General features: G+C 37.0%; 2 protein-coding genes across 2 annotated transcripts in view; both read left to right on the forward strand.

Moving 5' to 3' along the window:
* LOC106881590 (proliferation-associated protein 2G4) overlaps positions 1–4,986 on the forward strand; it is a 28,623-nt gene extending 23,637 nt beyond the window's left edge. The window contains exons 12-14 of the mRNA XM_052973906.1: positions 136–299; positions 1,734–1,861; positions 3,014–4,986. Of these exons, the coding sequence (XP_052829866.1) occupies positions 136–299; positions 1,734–1,861; positions 3,014–3,130 (409 nt within the window). The 3' untranslated portion in view covers positions 3,131–4,986. The remainder of the gene's footprint in view (positions 1–135; positions 300–1,733; positions 1,862–3,013) is intronic.
* Positions 4,987–11,733: 6,747 nt separating this feature from the next.
* The window catches only part of LOC106874799 (uncharacterized), a 9,445-nt gene continuing 8,331 nt past the window's right edge, over positions 11,734–12,847 (forward strand). The window contains exon 1 of the mRNA XM_052973984.1: positions 11,734–12,734. Coding sequence (XP_052829944.1) covers positions 12,677–12,734 — 58 coding nt within the window. The 5' untranslated portion in view covers positions 11,734–12,676. The remainder of the gene's footprint in view (positions 12,735–12,847) is intronic.

Below are 12,847 nucleotides of genomic sequence, written 5' to 3' on the forward strand. Positions count from 1 at the left end.
AGTCGAAATAGGATAAGAAAAGAGTAAAAAGGGGGTTGCATAGGAGCTAAATTAGTGGAACACTGAAATGAAATGGGTCTGCTCCTTTATTCCACGGGTCTGGTATTTTTTTAATTAAATTCCTATTTGTTAAAGGGGTTGTGTGCGACCCTGTGCTTCATTGACCCTTTATCTCTCTAATTGGTTGTTGTTGTTGTATTTCAGATTGTTTGAAGATGAAAAGAAGGCTAAAATGGGATTAATGGAGTGTGTCAAGCATGAGTTGATGCAACCTTACAATGTTCTATATGAAAAAGAAGGTATGTATATTTCTGTTCTTGTTGTTACTGATTCATTGAACAGAGAGAGAGAGACTTTGTGTTTTCATTTAATTAACTCTGGACTTGTTGTTGTAAATATCTGAAACTAATGGGAGAGAGAGAGAGGTGTTGAGGGAGTAAAACGGTCAGAACATGTTTCATGCCAAAATGGTCTGTAGTTGACAATGGTTAAGAACTGGTTAAAATTTGTATTATTCAACACAAACACTCAGATTTTACTTCAACCTTTTAGTATATAAGTCACTCGTATCTGGACCAGATGCTACCTGTTTTCTGATCAGATTGACCGTAACCCACGTTACAATATTCAAGTATCACACCAGAAAAATCTTTTAGCTTCGAGATAATGTGAAATAAAGCCATTCCAACCTAATTGTGATTCTTAATATTGTGAAATTTTAACATTAGATTTTTTTTATTCAACATTCGAGATGGAGGTTGATTCTTCTATAATTACCAATATTTTCAAGACACCATTATGGTAGCATAGTCACCAGAGTAATTTAGGTACTAAACGGTTTAAACCTTTACCATTCAGCTGGAGTGGCCATTTATCTCCTGCAGCAAGACACCTGCCCCCCCTCCCTCTCTCTCTCTATAATAACTTTTGGTCTCTCAACACCTGACACAGAGCCAGCTCCCTTGAAACTGCAGCCTCTGCTCTGTCAAACAATCTTGTCTTGCAAGTTCCTTGGTGACCTCGTTGGTGCCAGGGCCATGTAAAGAGCACCCAATACACTCTGCGAAGTGGTTGGAGTTAGGAATGGCATCCAACCATTGAAACCATCCAACTGAATACTATAGTTATATAGTGTAGAACACTGGCTTTTCCACTCTGGCATAATTTGGTTAGGTCTCATCTCCTGTTTGCCATCCTTGTCCTCTTATGCACACAGTAAATCACGGCTGCATTTTATGGTGCCACTGACACCAGAGAAATTACTTGTGGTACTAAAGATTCCTATCTGCCTCCTGTGTCTTTATTAGATTTTTAGACTTGTAAGCACTTCCTGTCTCCACCCATTTTATGACTTTGACTGCATTATATCTTAGCATGTCTCTGGCATTAGGGAAGTTTTCTCTAACACGACTAAATAACTTAATATATCACATTTCTTCCATTTGTTACTTCCACTCAGCCAGATTTTCACAACTGAATACCCTGCTACCATTGCACAACACTATCACAGTTTTTATTCGAAATTACTGCTTTCCTATATAGGTTGCCCTCTCTGCATCTTGCAGCAGAGGCCATATCTCTATTGTACGATTAGGGCAGGATTATTTTGATATACTGCCTTTGCTGCAGATCATCCAGTTTCTTAGACTGACCCCATTCGCTGCCTGACATGGAAACTTCAAGTTAACTTTTGTAATTGAAATTGTTTTTGTTTTCTGTTCATTTATTGTTAGGAGAGTTTGTTGCCCAGTTTAAATTCACTATAATATTAATGCCAAACGGACCATTGAAAATCACCAACCCGCCTTTTGATAGCTCTATTTATGAATCAGAACATTCAGTAACTGATGAAAAGTTGAAGGTGAGTAATCTGCAGTCTCTGTTGTGGTGGGGCTGTTTGTTTGTTGTTTTTTAATACATCTGGTTTATATTGTATGTAAAGGGTTACAATTGAAAGTTTATATTAGAAGTAGTGGTGATGTCAGGCAAGTAAATATCAAAACGGTTACAGCTGCTGAGTTAGCTACAGCTGGGTCGTGTATTTGTGTTTTTACTGTTCTGTTTAGGTACATTGTTAATGTTTGGCTAGCTAAGAAGTAGGCTGCCCAATCAGTTCGTTAACAGGTATCCAGCTAGCCAACTGTGAAATGAGAATGTAACTTCAGATGTCTGTTTCCAAATGATTGGCCTGATCCTAACCTGTTTAATTAACTCGTTTAGCATTTCACCCTTTAGTATTCAGATTATTCTTCTAAATGAAATGCTCGTTTATTAACATTTTCTTCAATTAATTATACATTATCTTGTAGTTTTGGGATTTCAATGATGTGAAATACTTTTAGTATGACATTGTAGGGTAGGTGTAACAGACCAGATATGGCCTGTTTGAGCATTAAACAAGTAGAATATTTTGGCTCGTTTAAACACTAAAGGGTTAAACGAGCCATATCTATACCTACCCGACAATGTCTTTCTAAAAATAATTACCGTAACAAAATAAAGTTATTTCTACCTAAATATGTTTGTAAAAGATGAAATTTTCAACAGCTCATAGTTTTGTTACGATGTTTGAAGTGGAGATAAGATATTTTTGTTATTACCAACATGGTTACAAGCCTGTTTCATTCAGGTGTCGCTGTGTGGTAAGATGCTTGCTTCCCAACCACATGGTTCTAGGTTCAGTTCCACTGCATGACACCTTGGGCAAGTGTTTTCTACTATATACCTCTGGTTCAACCAAAGATTGAGAGTGGATTTGAATGTATGTGTGTGTGTTTGTGTATCTCATTGTCTAGACATTGTGTGGTAGTTGTAAGTGATTGTCACAGCCATAAAAGCAATGTTATTCATTTCCAATATTCTGTGAGAACCTGTCTGGCCTTGGGGATTTATGACTTTGCTTGGAAACGGGTGAGGTTTTTGGGTCACTGGAAGAGCATCATGCTAAGACTTGAATTGTTTTCCTCTTCCAAACCACTCATTCATCGAGTGTTGTTCTATCTTTCCATTTCAGGCTCTTTTAGCAAGTTCAGCTGAACGGAAATGTGTAAAGAAGAAGAAGAAAAAAGCCGACCGAATGATGGCTGAGAATGCAGACGCCATCCAAAAATGTGAAGGGAAGGTCCACTGATGATAAACTGATGATGAACCAACTGTACTTGGCCTGGAATATCTGCCTCTAGCAAATTACTTGCTGCTGGCTTGTAGTTCAAAGGACATGTAGCTTTTTTATATAAGAGACTGCTTGCTACTGGTTCGGTTTGCCACACCATTGCCAGTTCAAAGCAGTCAATTTCTCTTTCTCTCTCTCTCCTTCTCTCTATTTACAGCTCTCTCTATCTCTCTCTCTCTCTCTCTCTGATTCCCAATGTCTAAAAGTGGACAATTTATGTCAAAAGCTGAGTAGTTTTAATGAAATGTCACTTGGAAAATCATAGACAAGAAGCTTTTCTTTTTTTTCTTATTGTCATACTAGTCCATTTTACACATTTTATTTTTTAATATATATGCATATATATATATATATGTATATATATATAACTGCTATTAAACAGTTGTCACAGGAAACAGGCTCAAGCTTAACTAGCTTTTTTATTTTTATAATTTTTTTGGTTCCACTTAAAATAATGTAAATTTAATTTGGAAAAAACAAAAAGGGAGAGGAAACAAAACAATATTAAAGCATGAAATCTTCCAAAAAATTAAATTTATTTGTGGATTCAATAAATAGCTTATTAAACTGTTAATTACAATGATTCCAAGGGTAACCAAGGTTGAGTTGATTAAAAGATCAGACGAACCAATCTTCTGAAGAAATTGGCCAGGAATTTGTATCTCCTTTGCTTTCTGCACCTGAATAAGACATCTTTGGAGAATTTAGTCTTTATTTACTCAGCTGGAAAATGGGTAAAGTTGCTCAGAAAAAGACTCGTGTCTTATCTTTGGGTGAGCGCATCTCATCGGTTTGGATGCCAACAGAAAAGCAGGAGAGAAGAGCATTGACCTAAAATACATTTTGGTTCATGGGATGGTTAGCTTTAAAGAATATCTTCCAAAAGAAACGCATACGAGGAATTTGTAATGAGGACCAAACAAAAAAGGGGTGTTGATGTTTTAAGAATATCTGGGTGTGGTGATAAAGTATATATTTTGCTAGAATATACTGGCTTGACAAACAACATAAGCATATTGGTGATTAGCAATTAACTGTCAATTGCTTTAAAATATTAATTACCAATCTTTTGCTGTTTCTCCAGCGCCTCTTGCCTCGAGAGATATTTACTAACTCAAAATTAACCTGCTGTGATAAATCTTTTTTCCCCCTTCTTCCTAGTTCTGGAAAATTGGTCTGGTTAAATAGATTTGACGTTTCGTTATTTCTAAACTTGTGAAGCTGTCCTTTCATTATCCGTGTGTCCTAAACTCTGCTTTCGTTTTTGGTCATTTAAAAAAAAATACAATTTCTACTTCTTTCTTTATACATTCATTTTTAGTTTTTATGTTTTATTCAGGTCTGTAAGGAACCTTTTTTTTTTTTTCTTCCTTTCTTCTTGCAGTAAAATTCCATACAAAAAAACTTTCAAATCTTTGCTAATATTTTACAAACATCACCAAAATGGGGGGGAAAAAAACAAAACAAAACAAAAAATGCCAATTTTGCACACAATTATTAGAATTTTATAAAAGAGAAAAAGAGCTTTTTTTCTTTTCTAAAAGGAAAGGGGGAAAAAAAACTCCAAAAGACAAACCACATTTCTTTGCAATGGAATCAACTCTTAGAAACTGTTCTGTCCAGTGACTTTTTAGCAAGTAAAACTGTTATTTGTTGGAATATGTGGAGGCATTGTTATGTGGAAGTTTTTTGACAAGAGCTTCTCACAGTTAATTCTTTCCAGGGAGTGCCGTGGGTGAGACTCAGGTTCATTTTGGATCACAATAAACAGCTATGGACGGTAGTAACTGGTCATAGCTTGGATGTATTATTGATACCTGTCTACTTTGATTTCTCTCACTGAGACTCACATGTTTTTTTAATCTTTTATTGAGACTTACTGTTTGTTTGTTTTTTTTTCTTGCTTGTATTCTCCCTACCTCAAGGTAATCCTACAAATATCCAGTGTGACACCTGACTCAGTTACTTGGGTAAAAAAAAATTTCCTATTACATATATTCCTGTTTTTATATCCATCAATCTTGGTTGGTTTTTGAGTGAATTATTCATTATCATGCACACATGTATATCATGACTCATATACTGTTCACTTTCCTGAATTTTGTACATAATTCTATGTACTGTACATGCACCTTTGATGAGATGTAGTGCACCTGAGTATAATACACCATAATTTCATTATCGTTATTTATCATCATCCTCATTTTAACCTTTTAACATTCCGATTACTCTCTCAAATGTAATGCTTCTTTATTCAGTTTTAAATTAATCATGCATTATCTTGTAGGTTCGAGATTTCAATGATGTGATTGTTTATTTTTAGAATGACATTGTAGGGTAGGTGTACGAGACCAGATAAGGCTGATTTCAATCCAGAAGTGTTAAGGTCCAGTTCTTTCTCTCATGGGTCAGGCAGAATTTGCAGACCACCCTGTCAGGTGATGAGCCGGTTCTCAGGTAGACTTGATTGTGTACTTCACAAGTTTGCTCTCATAACCAAGTGGTTTCTTTTACTGTAACATTGAATTACCCAATGCCGGGTAAGGAAAACTGGATTGCTGGGAACTTTAAGGAAGCCTGTTAGGTACATACATACATACAAAAATGGGTCTGGTAAGAAGCTTGCTTCCCAATCTCATTCTGGGTTCAATCACTGCATGGCACCTTGGGATGACTGATGTCTTGTAAGTAGATTTAATAGACAGAAACTAAGAGAAACCCATTGCAAATGCGTGTTTATTCCCACCACGTCTACTTGACAACTGGTGTGGATGTCTTAATGTCCCCATAACTTAGCAGTTCAGCAAACGACACTGATAGAATAAGTAGCAGACTTGTACGAAAACTACAGAATCTCGTGGCTACAGGAGGTGACGAATGTGGAAGAGTTGAAGATGAAGGAACCCTTAAACACATGGTCATGTTTGCAACAATCATAAAAGTCCACCATGGGGACACTGTCAACTGGTGTCTTCTACTACCATTATAGGTGGGTCGATATTTTGTGAGAGAAATTTGATTGGTGGAAACTGGAAGAAGCCCTGTGTGTGTTTGTGTTTCCTCTTGTTGCTAATTGGTATCAAGTGTCAGTGTGATGCAAATGGCCAGGCATGTGGAACCATGTTCAGCCCTTCAGTTTGTGGTTAGAAAGAAATTGTTTGACAAATTTCGTCTGACCCATGCAAACCTGGAAGAGTCGAAAAATGATGATGTGTGTGTATTTATCTTTAATGACCTGTAACTTAGTTTCTTGAATAGAGGTGGATAAAGTAACTTTCTTTTCTAAGCACCAGTATGATCAACTTAAACCCTTAAATGTGGTGCCCCAGCATGTCCATGGTCCAATGGCTGAGACCTGTTCAAAAATTGTTAAAACTATAATGAAGATTGGGAAAGATTTCACAAATGATGTACTTGAGGTATGTGTTTTTACGATTTTATATTTCACAAGCTGTCCAACTGACAACACCTTTTTACTCATAAATTAAAATAACTACAATTTAAACTATCGTTACTATTGTGTTAACCTGTTTTCCATGCTTATTGAGGCAGATTTTCTTGGACTGGATGCCCTTCCTAGTGCCAATCCTCACTTTTTTAAGTTAGTATTTCCCTATAACCAAACATGCTTTTGCAGAATACTGGAAATGAATGACACTGCTTGTGTCATTCATTTCACACAGTGTGAAGATGAGGAGACAAGCATGCATACATACACAAATATTGCAGGCTTCATTCAGTTTCCAGCTGGTTGTCCTGGATCAGATCGGTTTTCATTTATCATAAACAAATTTCATACTCGAGATCTTTGGCAATATACAGCAAGATATATAAGCAAGACTGTAGTCATGGCCGATGTTGCTGTCAGGTCAATGACAGCCATGCCAGTGGCACATAAAAATCGCCCACAACACTTCTGGAGTGGTTGGCGTTAGGAAGGGCATCCAGCCGTAGAAACCTTGCCAAATCAGATTATGGAACCTGGAACAGCTTAACAGTTTTCATTCAAACCGTCCAACCCATGCCAGCATGGAAAACGTGTTAAATGATGATGATACTAAAATATCTAATTTGAGACAAGAAAATTTTTTATTTATTTAACTCTATAGCATTCAAACTGGCCAGATCTGGCCCCTTACACCAGACCTGCATTATCATTGAAATAATTCACCTCATACAATCTGTCAGAGTTAAAATAATGCATGATTAATTTAAGACTGAATAAATAAGTCTTACTTTTGACAAAATAAGGTGAATGCTAAAGGGTTAAAACATTTTATTCAAACTTACAATATTTGCAGATTCAATGGAGATTTTCTAAAGCAGTTTTATATCCTAAGTTCAGGGTGTGCATCAGGCAGGTTTGTACTAAGAGGGTTGGTAATGCTTTTTATCTACTAGGTGGAGTGGTGTGGGTTTGTTATTTCATAACCAATTAATAACTGTGTGATTAAATATTATAAAATCAATTTTAAGTCTTCACAGTAAGAAAACTGACAGAATATATGGAGTGTAGGTATATGTGTATTGCAGATGCTCAGCACGTCTCCAGTTGATTGATGTTGAATCAATTAAAAGAGTAAAGACTATTGCAAAGTATAAGAATAGCAGCAATTTAACGAAATCTGCCCCAAAGCATAAAAATTCACAAAAATGACGACGACATGGGTTAGCTCCCAGGCTCTGCTCATTATTTCGTCAACTTGGTCCTACCCATTAATATAGATTTTAAATTTTTGAAAATGTCGAAATTTCACGAAAAATGTTTCATGGCTATAAACAGACATCTTATTAATGGTAATTTATTACCAGGTACCTCGGCTAGTTCTACATATAAGAGATTTGGGTATGTCTGGGGTGAGATGGGGGCTTAGTGAAGGAGTGTTAATGAATCATAGCGAACGGTAAAAACAAGGTGATTGAGGGTGGAGCTGGGAGGTGGTGGGGTGCTTAAGGAGTGTTTTATGAAGGGCTTGCGAAAAGTGTCCTGTTGGCTCCATTTGAATAGTGGACCTATGGTGGAAAATAGAATGGTCAGATGTTTTTCAAATTCACTTATGACTGAATTAATCTTGATTTTATAATGAGAAGCTTCAGTAATTTTCTATGTTAAAGCTGAGTTTAGGTGTGTTAATGGGGTGTAAGATACATGTCTTTTGATAAAAAGGGGATGATAGCAGAGGAGATAGAAAAAAACAAGGTTAAACTGGGAATGTTTGTTGATTATTTTTTTATATTTATATCTTGGTTTGGATGGAAAGAGGTCATGCTAGCTCACATATTTACTTCCCAACATATAAACAAACAAAAACTATACATACAAGCTTATATACTAACATCCCACACAACTTAAGAATAGAAGCCATTGACTTCTGGATTACAAAAACACCCAGACTCCATTTCAGAGAGATTCCTGAAAGAGTTTATTTTGGAAGGGCTCAAATTAATATTGAAGAGCAACTACTTCCTCTTTGATAACGAACTATACTTACAAATACCAGAGTAGCCCCAACATATGTAAGACAATTGCTTCATCTTCTGGGATAGAAAGAAACCAAGAAGACCTGCAAAGATTCCATTCCATTATAAACAGGCTTCATAAAGCAATATAATTTACCATGGAGTGTAATAGAAAGGAACTACCATTTCTGGATATCCTTATTAAAGAAGGGGAAAATATCGAAACAGACCTATTTTACAAACTGACGGAAACACACCAATACTTAAATTTCTGACGTTGGTTTGTTTACTTCCCCATTTTATAGCCGTTCGAGCGAACTTTTCAAGCCGCTGCTCCAGTATGGCTGCAGTCCAATGACCGAAACAAGTAACAGTTAATATACTGTACCTCCCGAGCCACAGGAGTGTGGTATGTGAGTCGGGATGAAATGTGCCACTGATTGCTCTCTGGCATATAACAGCAGCAATGAAGTTCAAACGCCATGTTGGTAAGGATGGGAGCTGTCGTTGGGACGGAGGAAGATGGGAATAGGTTTATCAGATCAAATAAGTTGAATCAGATTGGTAGGCTGTGTGGTAAGTAGCTTGCTTACCAACCACATGGTTCCGGGTTCAGTCCCACTGCGTGGCACCTTGGGCAAGTGTCTTCTACTATAGCCTCCGTGTTTGTCTCCCCCCACCATCGCTTGACAACCGATGCTGGTGTGTTTACGTCCCCGTAACTTAGCGGTTCGGCAAAAAGAGACCGATAGAATAAGTACTAGGCTTACAAAAGAATAAGTCCTGGGGTCGATTTGCTCGACTAAAAGGCAGTGCTCCAGCATGGCCACAGTCAAATGACTGAAACAAGTAAAAGAGTAACTGTCCGAGTAAGGAGACCTAATGACGACGTGGTGTTTGCATAAACTTGTCTTTAAAGGAACAAAGTGTAAATAGACGTAATATAGATTAAAATGTCTTCCGTTGTCCTAAGGTCAACAGTAATTTGTAAACAACTTCGCTTTTTCTACTGAGTGCTTTACAGCTTCTTAAACTAACAGCATAAATAGCTTTATCATAAAGGGAGATTACCCGAAACTATTGGACTTATCTCCCTTGAATCTCTCAAAACTGTAAATTGCTATTTCAGTTTTATATTTGTCAATTGATCAGTCGCCTTTTGTGACCTTATCAATGATATGCCCTCTCTACCTCAGGTGACAGACGAACCTAGTTGATTAGGAGATTAATAATAATAAAAGAAATGAAATAGAACGAGTTTGTGTATCTATTATAATCATTCTTCCAAGATACTACCAAACAGATATCATCTTCATCGTTTTTAACATCCATTTTCTATGGCTAGATGCCCTTCCTGTCGCTAAACCTCACCCGTTTCCAAACGAGATAATATTTCCCCATAGCCAGACATACTGGAAATGAATGACGTTCATTTAAAACAAGGTCAAGACAAAGACTTGCCCAATGTGCCACACACGGGCACTGAACTTGAAACCATATGGTGAGGAGCAAACTTCTTAACCACACAGAACCACATAATAAATAATAATAATAATAATAATAAATGAAGCAGATTTATATATATCATCATCTTTTATCTGTTTTCCATGCTGGCAGGTGCAGCCCACCCCAACCTTGGGGCTGGCTGGTGCCCATTCTCCTTTGCTATCATGAGGATTTTTTGGAGCTGGATTTTCTATGGGGAGCATGATTTTTGCTTACCCCCAACCTCAGTTTCTAGACATGAGTGGTCCCAAGACCAGGATCTCTACCACGGTTTTTAAGAAATGTGGTGGAAAACTTAGCTCAGGAAGGCAGGGATGCTATTCTCTGAGACCCCTTTCAGGGAACCCCTACCATTGTTTTTAATTAATCAGGTATAATTTCATAGCTTAGAGATTCTGATGACGTGCTTATATATTTTTAGAATGACATTGTAGGATCTGTGTGAAAGGCAGGATCTGACTGGTTCAATATCTAGGCTGGATATGATCAGTTTAAATGCTAAAGGGTTAAAGAACCAGTTTTCTTCTGCCCTCCAGACGCCTCTAAATTGTTGTTTGTTCAAGCCTAGAACGTTGTTTATCATCATCATCATCATCGTTTAACGTCCGCTTTCCATGCTAGCATGGGTTGGACGATTTGACTGAGGACTGGTGAAACCAGATGGCTAACCATGGCCCATATTAGAATTGATTACAGGTCAGTTCACTGTGAGGAAAGTTTACTGAGAAAATATATCCAAAGTATCTCACCATTAATAGTTAAAAATTATTTTATTGATAAAAAATTGTTAACTTTCCCTGTGGTGAATCGATGACGGTGAACTTATCTGAGATATATGTGCGTGTGTGTGTATATATATATATATATATATATATATATATATATATATATATATACACACATACATATATCATGGCACTCTGTCAGTTACGACAATGAGGGTTCCAGTTGATCCAATCAACGGAATAGCCTGCTCATGAAATTAACGTGCAAGTGGCTGAGCACTCCACAGACACGTGTAGCCTTAATGTAGTTCTTGGGGAGATTCAGTGTGACAAGGCTGGCCCTTTGAATTACCGGTACAACAGAATCAGGATGAAAGTTGTGGTGAAAAAGTACAGCAGGGGTCACCACCCCCCCCTGCTGGAGCCTCGTGGAGCTTTAGGTGTTTTTGCTGAGTAAACACTCACAACACCCAGTCTGAGAATCGAAATCACAATCCTACGACCATGAGTCTACTGCCCTAACTGCCAGGCCTTTTCACCTCCTAGATATATATATATATATATATATATATCAAAATAAGCAACAAGGATATCCAAAGTTAATGCAGTACGATCGTTTCATGCAACTCCATTTATTTAAGCAATGTGAGCATTACATTAAATGTAAAATGCAGAGCAATCCTCAGCTGCAGAAAGATATAGAAATTTACTGAAATTATATTTAAACAGAAGGACATTTTTATAACTACATTTAAACTCTCCAAGTAGAAAGGAAGAATACAAAAGACCATTTTGACTTAACTAGACCATACAGGCTAGTAATTAATTCTAAGCAGATTTTTTACTGTCACTGATTTTCTTTTTTTTTTTTGTTTTTGATTTATGGATCATCTTATCAGACCTAGGGATTCAAAGCTTAAGAGGGCACCAGCATTTTATTTATAGGAAAAGGGAAAGGGGTAAACAATACACATGGATGATACGGTTATAAAATTTTTGGGGATTTGGTGACAAACTACTATAGGTGGGGGGGTTTCTCTACTAGTAGACCAGTTTATAATGGAGCAGGGGAAGTTTTAACATAAGGCACCTAGGTCGAAAGTATATAAAATAAAGTTGCTATATTGTGTACAGATATAGTAAATGTTTATTCATAGGTTTCATTAATCAGTATTGTTTTACATATGCTAAATTTGAAATACTTGAGATACCAATATTTGCTTAGCGCCTCTAATGATAATGTGAATTATGGGTCTAGTTCATACATGGAAATAGAAAATATTAGTATGCCTGATGCTGTGGGAATGATTCTATCTGATAGCACGATGGAAATGGAGTTGGATAGCAACCGAAGCGATCATAAGCAGCCTGATAGTAGAATTAATAATAGCGGAAATAATATCAATGTGCAAAGTTCACCTACTTCGACAGAATCTCATTATTGATGCATCTCAACTGGATTTAAAACAGGGCAACGCGAAAAACAGCAATAATAATAATGATGATAATAGCAAAAATGAACAAAAGAAACCCCAAAGCAAAACAAAACCACGCCTGCAGAACAAGAATGCACTTTAGAGACCTTATTCACATCGTGATTAGAAAGGTGTGTGGAAGCATAGGTTGGAATGCTGCTCTCAACTGGATTTCGTAGTCTCTATTCACACAGCAAAAAAAGAAGGCTAACTTGTTTCTGCTTTCCTTTCTGTCTTCTACCCAACTCCTTGTAAGGTAAAAGCAGGATCAGCGTTCTGTCAGGAGAACAATTTTCATTCAAACTCTGACCACCAACAACATCAAGAGACTCTGGCAGATGCCATCAACCATGGTTGTCCTCTTGACTTTCTTTCTTCTCATTCTGGCTTCAGCAGGTAAGACAAAGCTTCTTCTTCTTCTTTATTTAATAAGTGGTCTTTTGTTGCCCTACTTTCTTTTCCACTAGAAGTTGATTGTTACTTACCAGGTGATTATATAACTTTTCTGC

This window comes from Octopus bimaculoides, chromosome 17 (assembly GCF_001194135.2).
Source record: "Octopus bimaculoides isolate UCB-OBI-ISO-001 chromosome 17, ASM119413v2, whole genome shotgun sequence".
Taxonomy (NCBI): domain Eukaryota; kingdom Metazoa; phylum Mollusca; class Cephalopoda; order Octopoda; family Octopodidae; genus Octopus; species Octopus bimaculoides.